We start from the raw sequence: 16,110 nt of genomic DNA, 5'->3' as shown, positions 1-16,110 counted from the left end.
ATTTTGAAACAAGTTCTCACTAAATTGCGAAGGGCATCGCTAAGTAGCTAAGGCTGGCAGCAAACCTGTGATCTCCTTCCTCAGCCTCCCAAGTACTGCGGTTATGAGAGTGTACCACCATGCCCAGCTGAAATAAATTTTACACATCAGATTAGGCCCTTGGAAGTAGCTGTTACCTTTGGACATAAGAATTCAAGTAGAACCAAATACGAAATTGTTTATTTACTTGGGGAGGTTAATATGAAAAAAAAAAGGAATTTCAATTTACAGTTGTATTATCTAAACCAAGTTGGACTTCTAGATATTAACTCATGGTGTAAGAATCATTTTATATTTGACAGAAGAGTAGATCATTAAGATTATATGTGTTGTAACACGAATTGAAATAGGGATGAGCAATAAGAGACGAAATCGTAGGGAAAAAATCTTGGTAGCCAGTTCTGGTGGCCCACAACTGTAATCTCAATACTTGGGAGGCTGAGACAGAAGAATCACAGGTTCAAGACCAGCCTCTGCAATTTGACAATACCCTCTTTCAAAATAAGCTGGGTGCAGTGATGCTCCTTGGTTCAATCCCCAGTACTGCAAAAGAGAGGAGAGAGGGAGAGAGGGAGAGAGGGAGAGAGGGAGAGAGGGAGAGAGAGAGAGAGAGAGAGAATGAATAAAGTCTGGCATGGTGGTACATGCCTTTAATCCCAAGACTTGGAAGTCTGAAACAAGAGGATTACAAATTTGAGGCCAGCCTCAGCAACTTAGTGAGATCCTATTTCCAAATAAAAGAACTGGGTGTGTAGTTCAATGGCAGAACGTCCCTGGGTTTAATCCCCTGTGCCACAAAAAGCAAAACAAACAAGATATGCCCAAAAAAGATGTGCCTATAGATGTGTTATTTCATAACTGTCTAAAACCTAGAGCTATAGAAACAGACATGCCGCTAGTTAGAAGCCAAGCTGCCTTCCAGATAGCTTGGCCCAAGATCTTTTGTGTGTGTGTGTGTGTGTGTGTGTGTGTGTGTGTGTGTGTGTGTTTTACTGGAGATTGAACTCAGAGGCATTCTACCTTCAAGTTATACCACCAGCTTGATTTTATTTCTTATTAGGAAACAGGTTCTCGCTAAAGTTTGGCTTTGAACCTGTGATACTCCTGTCTCAGCCTCCGAAGTACTGGGATTAGAGGCATGTGGCACCACACATGGCAACATTTTCGCGCCTTTTATTGCACAGGTCATATCCCATGATGCAGAGCGGCAGTTCTATTCGGCTACCTCCACTTGCCTGGGCCGCCGGAAGTCTCGTTTGCACCCGTCAATTCAGTCTATTCACATATCTTAGTTTGCTCTCATTCAAAATATTATTTGAGAGGCAGAGTCTAACTTCTTATCACCCCAACTTCCCCATCTCTCACCAATCCCCAGTATTCTTGCTTTCTTCTGGCTCCTGACAATTACTCTTTCACTCCAAAGACTGTTCTAAGGATTTATTTCACTGTCAATGGTTGTGACTGGCTTGTATTCATGTTCTATGCACTCCCGATGAGTACTGTGAGGTAAAGGAGGGAGAACCCTTCCAGATTTACAGACAAGGATTCTGAAAGGGCGGGTAGCTAGGGATTCTGAAATTCTGAAATTTTATTATTTATTTATTTGTTTTTGTAACTAGGAATTAACCCCAGGGGCATTCTGCCTTTGAGCTATATCCCCAGGCTCCCCACCCCCACCCCCCCAGTCTTAAATCTTTTTTATTTGAAACAGGATCTTGCTAAATTGCTGCGGTTGGCCTTGAACCTTCAAGCCTCCTATCTCAGCCTCCCAAGTATTGGAATTATGCATGTGCCACCATGCCAGGATTGAAATTTTATTTATTTATTTATTTATTCATTTATTTATTTATTGTACTGGGGAATGAACCCAAGGACATTCTACCTCTGAGCTACAATCCAGCCCTTTTTTATTATTTTGTTTGTTTGTTTGTTTGTTTGGTGGTACTAGGGATTCCTGGAAACCCTTCTACCTCCGGGCTACACTCCCAGACCTATTTTTATACTTTTTTTTTTTTTGAAACAGGATCTCTGAAGCCAGCGAGGCTGGCTCTGAACCTGCACGATCCTCCTGTCTCCACCTCCCAAGCGCCGGGATTACGAGCGTGAGCCACCACGCCTGTCTTATTATTTTGTTTTGAAACAGGGCCTCCCTAGATTGCTGAGTCTTGCTAAGTTTCTGGGGCTCTTCTTGAACCTGCAGTCCTCCTGTTTCAGCCTCCCAAGTCCTGGGGATTACAGACAGGTGCCACCATGCCCAGCTGAAATGTTCCTGTTTGAGATGAGTAAAGATGGTGGGTCAAACAATATATATGGAACCAGAGTTTTCAGGACAGGAAAAACCATTTAAAAATCCATGGGATAGCAGTGGGCTTTGGGGGAAACTCGGAAGGGATCAGCATGGCTGGGGGCCCAGGTCCTGTGGGGAACCAGCAGAGATGAGATTAGCAAAGCAGACAGGGACCACACATCATGAGAGCCTGATGTGTCTGGAGGTTGTCCTGGAGGTAATGAGGAGTGGTAGTTATTTAAACAAGGCATCTTCAATGTTAAAACACTCTGTAGAAGGTGATAGTAAAATTAAGAGTGGTATAAATCCACATGTATACACATAGTCTATGGTAGTATTTCTTTTTGTGTGGGGTACTAGGGGTGGAACCCAGGGGATTTTCTACCTCCGGGCTGAGACCAGAGGATCTGTATTGGGAGGGAGGGAAATGGAAAGGTGGGGACACTAAGAGTGTGTGCACACTTTTAATCCCAGTACTTGGGAAGCTGAGATGGGAGAATCATAGGTTTGAGTACAGCCTAGCAAGACCTTATTATTATTATTATTATTATTTTTTTTTGCGGGTCTAGGGGGTGTAGCTCGGAAGTCGAATGACCCTGGGTTCCATTCCTGGATCCGCAAAAAAAAAAAGGAGGATGCATTCTTTTTATACCCCAAAGACATGTGAGCACTGAGATACAATCAATGGGGTAGGTGTTGACGGTTCCCTTGGGGTCTTTCTTTCCGTACTTCCTTCTTTTATTTGTAAAATGCTGTTATTGAGTGTAGTTAGGGCTGGACAAGGTGGTGCACGCCTATAATCCTAGTACTTGGGAGGTTGAGATAGGAGGATCTCAGGTTGGGGGCCAGCCTCAGCAATTTAGCAAGGCCCTCAGCAACTTAGTGAGACCCTGGTTCATAAAAATAAAATAAAATAAAATAAGATAAAATAAAATGGGGCAGACGGTGTCGTTCGGAGGTAGAATGCTCTGGGTTCAGTCCCTAACACCAGAAAGAAAAAAAAAGGAATCAGGGCTTATGCCCTTTTTCTGGACTGACTACTTGCTTGTCATGATTATGTGATATTAACTGCCTTTAACGATGCGGTAGGGCTGTATGTTCTAAGAACAGAGCACATGCTTCGGAGTTTATAAACTTGGGCTTGAATCTTGCCTCTACTAGTTCACAGCCAGCCACATGACCTTGTGAAGGGCATCTGTCATACTGTCATATCTGAAACTCAGTTTTCTCATTTGGAAACTCTGAATTCTAATAATACTTAGTGTGCAGTGTATTGGAAGATTACACGCATGCGCCACCACACCCGGCGTTGTCCCTCCCTCTTTAGGTCTTCCTTTTGACTTCATGCTTATATTGTCTGGGTGTAAACCCCAAGTATATCTATTTACAGACATTATAACAGTTTTCTTTTCTTTTCTTTTTTTTTTTGCCGCTCTAGGGATGGAACCCAGGGGCATTTGACCTCCGAGCTACATCCCCTGCCCTATTTTTTATTCTTTATTTTGAAACAGGGTCTCACTGAGTTGCAGAGGGCCTCACTAAGTAGCTGAGGCTGTCCGCGAACCGCGATCCTCCCGTCTCAGCCTCCCGAATGCTGGGATTACAAGCGTGCGCCACCACGCCCGGCTTATTATAAATTTTCTGAAAAGCTATATAAACACTAATCTAGAAGTAAGAATTTATATTACAGTTTCTCCTGAAAACCAAGTAAATGATTTAACAAAGTGCTGCACTTTAGCACATATTTTTAACTTTTGAATTTGCACATAAGGTTAGTTTTGGTATTCCCCTGTCTGGTAATGATTAATGTAGGCTAAATTTGCCTAGAACATCTCATCTGCAAATGTCCTTGGGTGGCTTCTTTTTCTTTACCCATAACTAGTAGTCATGGAGAATACATACACATATATATATATGCATATATAATATGCATACATACATATATACACACATATTCTCTAAAATAAAAACAAAAATTCAACTGATAAAATGTCTTTGAAAAATTAAAGGGATCCACTGAGTTAAATTTTAGTGTCTCAGCTGGGCCTGGTGGTGCACACTTGTAATCCCAGCATTCGGGAGGCTGAGACAGGAGGATCACGGTTTGCGGTCAGCATCAGCTACTTAGTGAGGCCCGCTGCAACTTAGTGAGACCCTGTTTCAAAATGAAGACTAAAAAAATATAGGGCAGGGGGTATAGCTTGGAGGTCGAATGCCCCTGGGTTTCATCCCCAGACCCACACAAAAAAATTAGTGTCTCAGATGAAATTAGGTGTAACGATATGTTAATATTATTTGAAGCACACCATTTATAATACCTTTGAAGAAATATCTTCTTAAAATTTCACCTATAGCAGTGCGTGGTGGTGCATGCCTGTAATCCCAATATCTCAAAGGCAAGGCAGGAAGACCACACAGGTTTACAGCCAGCCTCAGCAACTTATTGAGGTTCTTTGAAATTTAGTGAGACAGACTCTGTTTCAAAATAAAGAATAAAATAGGGCTGAGGGTATAGCTCAGAGGTAGAATGCCCCAATTTCAATCCCTAGTACTGAAAAAATTTTTATGTATAAACCAGGTGCTGTGTTTTTGGTATACCTGTAATTTGGTATTTGAGAGGTCAAGGCAGGAGGATCATAAGCTCAAGGCCAGCCTTGACAATTTAGCAAGATAATTTCTCAAAATAAAAATAAAATAATAAGTGCTGTGGCTGGGTGCGGCGGCATGCTCTTGTAATCCCAGTACTTGGGAGGCAGAGACAGAAAGTTCGCGGTTTGTGGACAGCTTCAGGTACTTAATGAGGCCCTTTGCAACTCAGTGAGACCCTGTTTCAAAATAAAGAATAAAAAATAGGGCTGGGGGTTTATCTTGGAGGTAGAATGCCCCTGGGTTCTATCCTTAGTACTGAAAAAAATGGATTAAATCCCCAGCAAATAATTTCATATATGATAAAAAAAAATTCAAGCTGTGTGTGAAGCACACACCTGTAATCCCAGTACTAGAGAGGCTGAGACAGGAGGATACCAGGTTTGAGGCAGCCTCAGCAGATTAGCAAGCCCCTCAACAATTTAGCCCTTCCTTCCTTCCTTCCTTCCTTCCTTCCTTCCTTCCTTCCTTCCTTCCTTCCTTCCTTCCTTCCTTCTTATTTTTCTTTTGTAGTGAAGATTGAACCCAGAGGCATTCTACTTTCAAACTACACCCCAGCTTGATTTTATTTGGAAACAAGGTATTGCTGGGTTGATGAGAGTCTCACTACTTGCTGGGATTGTCCTCAAACCTGCGATCCTCCTGTCTCAGCCTCCCAAGTACTGAGATTACAGGCATGTGCTACCAAGCCTGGCTGAGACCTTGTTTCAAAATTTAAAAAAATGGTTGGGGTTTAGCTCAGAGGTATAATGTCCCTGGGTTTCATCCCCAGTAGTATACACACAAAAGAAAGAGAAAAAGGAAAGAAAGAAAAGAAAGAAAGAAAGAACGGAAGAGAGAAGAAAAATGGCAACCCTTAATCAAAATACACCAACATAGTTTTATTTCTCTCCTTTTTTGTATGTGATACTAGGGATTGAACCCAGAGGCTTTCTACCTCTGAACTACACACCTGACACTTATCATATATATATATATATATATATATATATATATATATATATATATATATGTATGTATATAGTTTTGAAACAGGATCTTAATAGGTTAATGAGAATCTCAGTACTTGCAGAGGCTGGCCTTGCACCTATGATCCTTATGTCTCAGCTTCTAAAGTACTGAGACTACAAGCATATGCCACCACGCCCAGCGTTATTTATATGATTTATTCAGTACAAGTCTGAAGTTTAAGAACTAGCTTTCAAAGCCTTTATAACATGCGTTTTGCTGCCCTCTACTGCTTTTTTTTAGAAATGTCAGATTCTGAGTAATACTTCTTTACCCTAACTTCCTAAAAGCATGCAATATCCCAGTTGGAGGGTACTCTAGAGATAATTTAATCCCACACCCTCAATTTACAGATAGGAAGTCAATTCTCTAAGAAGTTAAGCAATGCGAACATGGGCTCCGTTCTCTCACTGACGGTGCTTGGATACCTGGTGACTTAGGACATTACTCGGTATGTCATCTGTAAAATGAACATACTAATAGTATCTATATCTTAGAGCCTTTGTGAAGATACGTTTGTTTAGTATATAAAAATTACTCGGGGCTGATTTCAGTGGCGCATGCCTATAACCCAAATATTTGGGAGACTGAGACACAAGGATTGCCAGTTTAAGGTTAGCTCCAGCAATTTAGCAGAAACCACAGCCAAATTAGAAAAAAAAAAAAAACCTTATTTCTTTTCTTTGGTACTATAACCAGCCCTTTTCATTTTTTTGTTTTGAAAAAGGGTTTTGTTAGGTTGTTGAGAGCCTCCTTATGTTATGCCATCGCACCCAGCTATGAAACCCTATTTTATTTTATTTTATTTTTGGTGGTACTGGGGTTCCTGGAAGCCCTTCTACCTCCGGGCTACACTCCCAGACCTATTTTATATTTTTGAAACAGGGTCTCTTACGCCAGCGCGGCTGGCTTCGAACCTGCGCGATCCTCCTGTCTCCGCTTCCCACGCGCGGGGATTACAAGCGTGCGCCACCACACCCAGCTATGAAACCCTATTTTAAAATAAAAAGTAAAGCCGGGCGTGGTGGCGCACGTTGTAATCCCCGCGGTTGGGAGACGGAGACAGGAGGATCGCGCAGGTTTGAAGTCAGCCGTGCTGGCTTAAGAGACCGTTTCCAAATAAAAGATATAAAATAGGTCTGGGAGTGTAGCCCGGAGGTAGAAGGGCTTCCAGAAATCCCAGTACCACCACCAACAACAAGAAAAAATAAAAAGAAATAAAAAGTAAAAAGCACTGGAGGGGTAGCTCGAAGGTAGAATGCCCTTGGGTTCAATCCCCAGTACCATTAATTATTAATTGATTTAAAAAAAATAGGGCTGTAGCCGGGCGTGGTGGCACACGCTTGTAATCCCCGCGCTTGGGAGGCAGAGACAGGAGGATCGCACAGGTTCGAAGCCAGCAGCGCTGGCGTAAGAGACCCTGTTTCAAAAGTATAAAATAGGTCTGGGAGTGTAGCCCGGAGGTAGAAGGGCTTCCAGGAACCCCAGTACCACAAAAAAAAGGGGGGCTGGAGGTATAGCTCAGAGGTACAATGCCCCTAGGTATGGTGGCTCACACCTATAATCCCAATTCTTGAGAGGCTGATACAGAAGGATTACAGATTAAAAACCAGTTTTAGCAACTTAGTGAGACCCTATTTCAAAATAAAATATAAAATGGGATGGGAGGGCTGGGAGTGGGGTGACAGACGACTGTAATCCCAGTCCTTCAGAGGCTGAAACAAGAGAACACCAGCCTCAGAAAATTAGTGAGGCCCTCAGCAAATTAGCAAGACCCTGTTTTGAAATAAAAAGTAAAACAGACCTGAGTTCAATCTCTAGTACCGCACCCACCCAAGAAAAGGGCTGGGGCGTAGGTCGGATGTAAAGTGTCCCTGGGTTCAATCTCCAGTAACACAAAGGTAAAAAAAGTGCCAAATTTCATTGATAATTTTACCTTTCACCATGTTAAAATGAAAATTTATATCTGGGTGTGGTAGAACGTGCTTGTAATCCCAGTACTTGGGAGGCTGAGACAGGAGGATCGCAGATTCTCGGCCAGCTTCAGCTACTAAGTGAAACCCTCTGCAACTTAGTGAGACACTGTTTCAAAATAAAGAATAAAAAAATAGGGCTGGGGGTAGAGCTTGGAGGTAGAGTGCCCCTGAATTTAATCCCCAGTACTGAAAAAATCGAGGGACAATTATAGATATATTGGCTTAAATAACATGTAATATTAAAATTAATTGCACTGGTTTCTTTTTTACTAGTTTTTGTGTAAAAACATAAAATTACCTGTTTTTTTTTTTTTTTGAACCCAGGACCATTCTACCTTCAAGCTATACCCCAGCCCTTTTTATTTTCTTATTTTGAAATAGGGTCTTGGTAAGTTACTGAGGGCCTGCTAAGTTGCTGGAGCTGGCCCTAAACCTGCAATCCTCCTGTCTCAGCCTCCCAAGTACTGGGTTTATAGGTGTGTGCCACTGAACCCAGTGAGTCTATTGTCGATGCATAAATATTATGTCTCACTTCTTTCATGGTTCTGGGTTTTGAAGTTTAAAAAGTCAGCTGAAGCCAGGTGTGGTAGTGAGACTCTTAAGAACCTAGGAAGACCCTGTTTCAAAACAAAATATAAAAAGTATAACACACACATATTCATATAAAGGGCTGGGGGTGTAACTCATCAGAGGTAGGATGCCTCTGGGTTCATTCCCCAGTAACACACACACACACACACACACACACACACACACACACACACACAGAGATGATGGTATCTCAAAAACTATTTCTCCAAAATCATGATTTCTGCCAAGAATTTCTGAAGCTTATTTAGAAATGTACAAGGCAACAGATGGTTTTTGCCCTTGATTTTCCGAAGGGACGTTTTGAGGCCTTGAACGTGGGTTGCCCGAGCTGCAGCCAGGAGGGGTGAGGGTGGGAAGTAAGTGCGCTGTGGTCAGGTCTTTATGCCAGGCTCTTTCACTCCATAATTATTTTTCCACATATGTAAGATTTACCTTTCACCCAGAGGTTAGGTTTGTCGAGGGCAGAACTGTAAAGTGGGTTTTTTTTTTTTTTTTGGAAAGGACATTTCCTTTTTCCGTGTGTGTGTGTGTTTGGCACTAGGGATTGAACTCAAGGGTATTCTACCTCTGAGCCATACAGCCCTGTCCTTTATTTTTTATTGTGGAACAGAGCCTCACTAATTGCTGAGGCTGCCCTTGAACCTGCGATCCTCCTGTCTTAGCCTGTGAAGTACTTGGATTACAAATGTGTGCCACCACGCTTGGCTGTATAAGTGTGATTAGTAGATGAGAATTCTTCACGGATTTGTTGAAGACCTTTAGTTTTACATTTTTATAGCATATAACTGTGCCTGGAATATAGTAAACATTTAAATAATTGATACAAGCCGGGCGTGGTGGCGCACCCTTGTAATCCCAGCATTTGAGAGGCTGAAACAGGAGGATCGTGGTTCAAGGACAGCCTCAGCTACTTAGTGAGATCCTGTTTCATAATAAAGAATAAAAAATAGGGTTGGGAGTGTATCTCGAGGCAGAATGCCCCTGGGTTCCATCACTAGTACCGCAAAAGAAAAGAAAAAGACTTGATACATTGTCTGAATAAATCTTGGACTATTCCCCAAATATATAATTGAACATTTATATGTAATATATTTATTTATTGTTGTGGAACTAGGGGTTAAATCCAGGGGCATTTTACCTTCAAGCTCCACCCCCAGCCCTATTTTTGATTCTTTATTTGGAAACCGGGTCTCACTAAGTTGCAGAGAGCCTCACTAAGTAGTTGAGGCTGGCCGCGAACCCGGATCCTCCTGTCTCAGCCTCCCGAGTACTAGTATTACATGCGTGCATTACCATGCCCAGCCACAGTATTACATTTATATGATGAAGAAAACAATTCAAATAATGTTATGTGCATATATGATGGTACCACTACCAATCTTACTGACACACGGGGTGGGGGGAGTGCGGAGGTTAACACACCAAGTACTGTGTGCATGGCGGTTTGTGTCACTTTGAACCTCCCTATGACGTATAATTACGATGCAGTAATAAGATTATATTAGAACAAAGAGGAACATATTTTATTTACTTGGAAAATAACGCTATGGATGTAGTGAAGGGCTAAAACTTCCGAAAGGTCCTTTATGTATAGTTAAAAGAAATTTCTGATCATTCTTTCAGCTTCAGGGTCAAATTGACAGGTGTGCTTTAGAGGCTTAGCCTTCGCGGCCAGAGAGGACCAGTTTCCCTCACTGTGGCCCACTGCTCTAGTGCCAGAAACGCTAGTGTGTTCCTATTTTAGAAAACACAGCTGCTGGCTTCTGGCCTATTCCAGCCACTCCAGACTTCAATGACAACTGCCGAAGGACGGGAGGCGTGGCACGTGTGGGGGAGGCCATGGCAGGGGAGTGCCCGGGGAACTAGGCTAGAGGTCGAGTGCACAGACATTTCCAGGATTTCTCCCTTTCTCCTCCTTCTCCCCCTTTTCTTCTTCTTCTTTTTTCTCTTCCTTCTATCTCTGATCTACACCGCCGGTCCTATTTCCATTTATTTATTTATCTATTTTTTTTGGTACTGAGGATTGAACCTAAGGGCATTCTACCTCAAACCTCAGCCTATTCTTCTTCTTCTTCTTCTTCTTCTTATTATTATTATTATTATTATTATTATTATTATTATTATTTATTGTTATTTTGGGTGGTACTAGGGATTGAATCCAAGGGCGATATACCTCTGCGTCTTACTCCCAGCCCTATTTAAATTTTAGTTGGAAACAGGTTCTCACTAGGTTGCTGAGAGTCTTACTACTTTGTCAAGGCTATCCTTAAATGTGAGATCCTCCTGTCTCAGCCTTTCAAGTACTGGCATTGCATGCCTGTGCCACCATGCCCTGTTCTTTTATATTTACTATTTTATTTTATTTTTACAGTACTGGGGATGGAACCCAGGGGGCATTCTGCCTCTGAGTTACACTGTCGGCCCTATTTTATTTTTATTTTGAAATAGGGTCTTGATAAGTTGATGAGAGTCTCACTACTTGCTGAGGCTGTACCTTGAACCTGTGATCCTCCTGTCTCAGCCTCTGGGTTCAATCCTCAGTACCACACCAAAAAAAAAAGAAAGAAAGAAAGAAAGAAAGAAAGAAAGAAAGAAAGAAAGAAAGGAAGGAAGGAAGGCAAGGCAGAAAGAAACAGGGTCTCACTAAGTTGCTGAGGGCCTTACTAAGTTATTGTGCACTGGCCTTGAACCTCCTGGCTCAGTCTCCTAAGTATTGGGATTACAGGCATGCCTGACCATGAATGACTTATTTTTTATTTTAATTTAATTTTTACGTGTGGTACTGAGTATTGAACTCAGGGGCATTCTTCCTCTAAGCTACACCCCAGACCTTTATTTAGATTTTTGTTTTGAAACAGAATCTCCCTAGGTTGTTGAGTCTCAGTACTTGCTGAGGCTGTCCTTGAACCTGTGATCCTCCTACCTCAGCCTCAAAAGTATTGAGATTATGGGTGTTCGCCACTACATATAGCTAATTTTGTGTGTATATATGTGGTTACTGGTGATGGAACCCAGGGGCATTCTAACCCCAAGCTACACCTCCAGCCCTATTTTTGTTATATTTATTTATTTTTATTTATTTTTTTTGTGGTTCTGGGGTTCCTGGAAGCCCTTCTACCTCCGGGATACACTCCCAGACACCTATTTTTTATATTTTTATTTGGAAACAGGGTCTCTTAAGCCAGCACAGCTGGCTTCGAACCTGCGCGATCCTTCTGTCTCCGCCTCCCAAGAGCAGGGATCACCACGCCCGGCTTGTTCTTTTTATTTTGAAACAGAGCCTCACTGAGTTGCAAAGGGCCTCACTAAGTATCTGAGGCTGTCCGTGAACATGTGATCCTCCTTTCTCAGCCCCCCAAGTACTGAGATTACAAGTGTGCTTGTCAGTTAACAGCTGGAACACCTACTTATGTTAACAGTCAGTTAACAGCTGGAACACCTACTTATGCTTCACCATTCAGCTGAAACGCCACATTTCCTGTGACTTCTTCCATTTAGCCCAGGCTGTATTAGGGTCTTCTCTCCATTTCCTTTATGCCTATCACTACTATCGTTCTTGTTGATATAATATTGGAATTATTTGTATCCAGTTTATTTCTTCCGTAGAGGGAAACTTCCCAAAAGATAAAATTTGTATTCTTTCAAATTCAATACCTCTAGCACATGTCATAGTCCTGATGAATGAATGAAATTAATTTATCATTCTTTAGTTTCAATATATTTCAATTGCCAACTTAAAAAATTCCAGTCTTGCCAGGTGTAGTGGTGCACCCCCGTAATACCAGTTCTTGGGAGGTTGAGCCAGGAAGATCACAGGGTCTAGAAAAGCCTCAGCAATTTAGTGAGTCGCTCAGCAACTTAGTGAGACCCTGTTTCCATAAAAAAATAATGAAATAGGGGTGGGGGTGTATACTAGAGGTAGGAAGCCCCTGTCCCTGTCCCACAAAATAAGGGAGGAAGGAAGAAAGGAAAGAAGGAAAAAGGAAGGAAGAAAGGCAAGCAAGCAAGCAAGCCAGGTGTGGTGGCACACACTTGCAATCCCAGTACCTGGGAGGCTGAGACAGAAGGATCTGGGTTTGTGGCCTCAGCTACTTAGTGAGGCCCTCTGGAACTTAGTGAGACCCTATTTCAAAATAAAGAATAAAAAATTGGGCTGGGCGTGTAGCTTGGAGGTAGAATGCCCCTGGATTCAATCTCCAGCACCACAAGAGAAGGAAAGAAAGAAAGGAAGGAAATAAGGAAGGAAAAAAAGAAGGAAGGAAGGAAGGAAGGAAGGAAGGAAGGAAATATTTCAGTCTTGCCGGGTGTGGTGGCACACTTTTGTAATCTCAGTACTTGGGAAGCTGAGACAAGAGGATCATGGGTTTTAGGCCAGCCTCAGCAACTTAAGGAGACTCTGTTTCAAAATAAAAAATAAAATAGGGCTAGGGTTTTTGCTCAGAGGTAGAATGCCCCTGAGTACAGTCCCCAGTACCACAAACAAACATTTCCAGTCTTCTTTTTTCCCATCATTACTCCTCAATTCTCTTTCCAGAATGCTGTCTGAAGGGTATCTCAGCGGACTCGCCTACTGGAATGACATCCCCTGGAATCGTGCATCTTATGAGCAGGTGGCTGGGGACACAAAAGAGGAGACCAGTTCCATGGCTGCTCATTCTTACTCCTCTCTGGAAGAAACGCAAGTCCAAAGTCTTTATGTGAGCTGCAAATCCTCAGGCAAGTTTATTTCTTCAGTGCATTCAAGAGAGGGCCCACGTAGTAGAAGCCAGAGAGTCACAGTGCTGCAGACAAACTCCAACCCTGTGTTTGAAAGCCCAAACCTGGATGCAATGGAAATATGCAGAGACCCCAGAAGAGGAACTTACCTGGTTCCACCTTCCTGCAAAAGTATTTGCAAGAATTACAACGACTTACAAATCGCAGGGGGCCAGGTGATGGCTGTTAATTCCGTGATGGCAGACTTTCCCTCTGAGGACAGTTTTGAATACGGCCCTTTGCTGAAGTCATCTGAGATCCCTCTGAATATGGAAGATTCCATTTCTGCTCAGCCTGGTGACTTTCCCCCAAAACCTGTTCAGCGGTATTCATCCTACTGGAGAATCACCAGCATCAAAGAGAAGAGCAGCCTGCAGATGCAGAAGCCCATCTCCAACGCAGTGCTGAATGAGTACCTGGAGCAGAAGGTGGTGGAGTTATATGAACAGTACTTCATGGACGGCATGTTTCACGATGGTTCTCCCACCCAGATTCTAGCATCTGAACTCGTCATGACAAATGTGGATCAGATTAGTCTTCAAGTGTCTCGAGAGAAGAACCTGGAGGCCTCAAAAGCCAGGGACATAGTCATTAGCCGCCTTCTCCAGATGGTGTCAACTGAGATCAGCACTCCTAGTCTCCACATTTCTCAATATAGCAGTATGAATCCCTAGAGAGGATGCTTCTTTCTTCTCAGTTATCCAAACCCAAAGCAACAGAGTTTTTCCATTTATTTTAAGAATGTACAGAAGGGGGCTGTGAAAGGAAGTCAAGAGGTAGAGAAGCAGGGGTGGTGGCATATACCTGTAATCTCAGTACTTGGGAGGCTGGGACAGGAGGACTGCAGGTATTAAGGCTAGCCTTAGCAATTTATTATTTATTTATTTATTTTTTGTGGTACTGGGGTGGAACCCAGAGGCTTTCTACCTGTGCTATACTCCCAGACCTATTTTATATTTTATTTGGAAACAGGGTCTCACTAAGTTGCTGCGAGCCTCACTAAGTAGCTGAGGCTGGCTTTGAACCCGCGTGATCCTCCTGTCTCAGCCTCCCAAGCGCGGGGATTACAAGCGTGCGCCACCACGCCCGGCTTAGCCTTAGCAATTTAATGTGGCCCTGTTTCAAAATAAAAAAAGGAGGGGCTGAGGGTGTAATTGAGAGGTAGAAGGCCTCTGTGTTCAACCTCCAGAACAATAAATAAATAAATAAATAAATAAATAAATAAATAAATAAGCTAGGGAAGTAAAGGTTGGACAGAGTCAGGTGTGAATGCAGGGGAAATCTCATATTACATATGAAGGGATGTGGAAAGATAAGTCTGAACAACAAAAAACAAAAGTAAAAATGATCCAGAAAAGAGAAGATAATGATTCACTCCAGGGAATAGAGAAATTAAAAAAGAAGCTGATAAGATAGAAACGCTACGGTAAAACTTAAAGCCAAATGGTTTCAGGGTAGAGAGTCAAACATACACTTACTTGAGTAAATTCCTCAAAGTTGCTTCTTCTTGAGGAAAATGGACTGCAAGTTGTTATATTTGGGTAGAATAACAAGTTTCAATATTCAAATGTTTTTCTTTCTTTTTTTGCAGGTCTGGGGATGGAACCCAGGGGCATTTGACCTCTGAAATACACCCCCGGCCCTATTTTTTATTTTTTATTTTGAAACAGGGTCTCACTGAGTTGCAGAGGGCCTCACTAAGTAGCTGAGGCTGTCCGCGAACCGCGAGCCTCCGGTCTCAGCCTCCTGAATGCTGGGATTACAAGTGTGCGCCACCACACCCGGCTAAGTTCAAATATTTTTCAAAGTATGTGATTACAGCTGGGCATGGTGATGCATGCCTGTAACCCCAGTACTTGGGAGAATGAGATGGTAGGATCTGGGGTTTTAGGACAGACTCAGCAAATTAGTGACTCTAAGCAACCTATCTGGACTAACCCTGTTTCAAAACAAAAAATTTTTTAAAAGGGCTGGGGTGTGGCCTGGACTTAGAATGCCCCTGGGTGTAACCCTCAGGACTCCTCCCACACACGCATGCATGCACGCACACATACAGTGCAATGTGTATGTTCATAACTCTTATTTGTTCTGTATCAATAGATTGTTTAGATACGTTCCTTGTAAATATTAAAGCTGCAGCAGATTGTAATGGTGTTTTTGTTTTTGAATGATAAATTTGCTACAGCTACAAACATAAAAGTCACTTGGAACTGGAATACTGGAATTCCTTATTTTTGCCTGGTACAGTGGTGCACACCTGTAATCCCAGTACTTGGGAGACTGACCCTCTTTCATAATAAAAAATACAAAGTTATATTGCTCAGAGGTAGAATGGTCCTGGATTCCAATCCCAGTATGAGAGAGAGGGAGAGAGGGAGAGACGAGAGAGAGAGAGAGAGAGAGAGAGAGAGAGAGAGAGAGAGAGAGAGAAGGAAAGAGAAAGAGAGAGATGTTTTAGGCAGGTGGACTCAGAGGTGTTCTGGGCAGAGAATGAGGGTTGCCATGGGAACTGCAAGTCGAGGGCTGGAGCTGGAGCTGAAGGAATGCACAGAGAGGTAGAGGCACGGAGAGGTAGGGCTTCGTTTGTTATTGCTGCTGGAACAAATTATCACAAGCCCAGGGACTTCAAACACCGGACATGTACTGTCTTCCAGCGCTGGAGACCAGACATCCCAAACCATTCTCACTTCAACAAAGATGGGAGACACTAGAGAAAAACAAAGTTCCCGTTTCCGCACATCCTCGCCAGCATTTATCAGTGTTTGCGTTCTTGATGGTTGCCATTCTAAGCAGATGGCTGGGTAGGTA

The 16,110-nt window shown here is 42.7% G+C and overlaps 1 protein-coding gene across 1 annotated transcript; it reads left to right on the top strand.

Annotated features, from left to right (window-relative positions):
* Positions 1 to 13,082: 13,082 nt before the first annotated feature.
* Positions 13,083 to 13,976, top strand: TASL (TLR adaptor interacting with endolysosomal SLC15A4; the record flags this gene model as incomplete). The annotated part of the gene is made up of 1 exon (XM_080719298.1): positions 13,083 to 13,976. The coding sequence occupies one exon, from the start codon at positions 13,083 to 13,085 to the stop codon at positions 13,974 to 13,976; it is 894 nt and encodes a 297-aa protein (XP_080575424.1).
* Positions 13,977 to 16,110: the final 2,134 nt, after the last annotated feature.

This window comes from Muscardinus avellanarius (genome assembly GCF_963383645.1).
Source record: "Muscardinus avellanarius genome assembly, chromosome: X".
Lineage (NCBI taxonomy): Eukaryota > Metazoa > Chordata > Mammalia > Rodentia > Gliridae > Muscardinus > Muscardinus avellanarius.
This window is presented reverse-complemented; position numbering and strand designations above follow the sequence as displayed.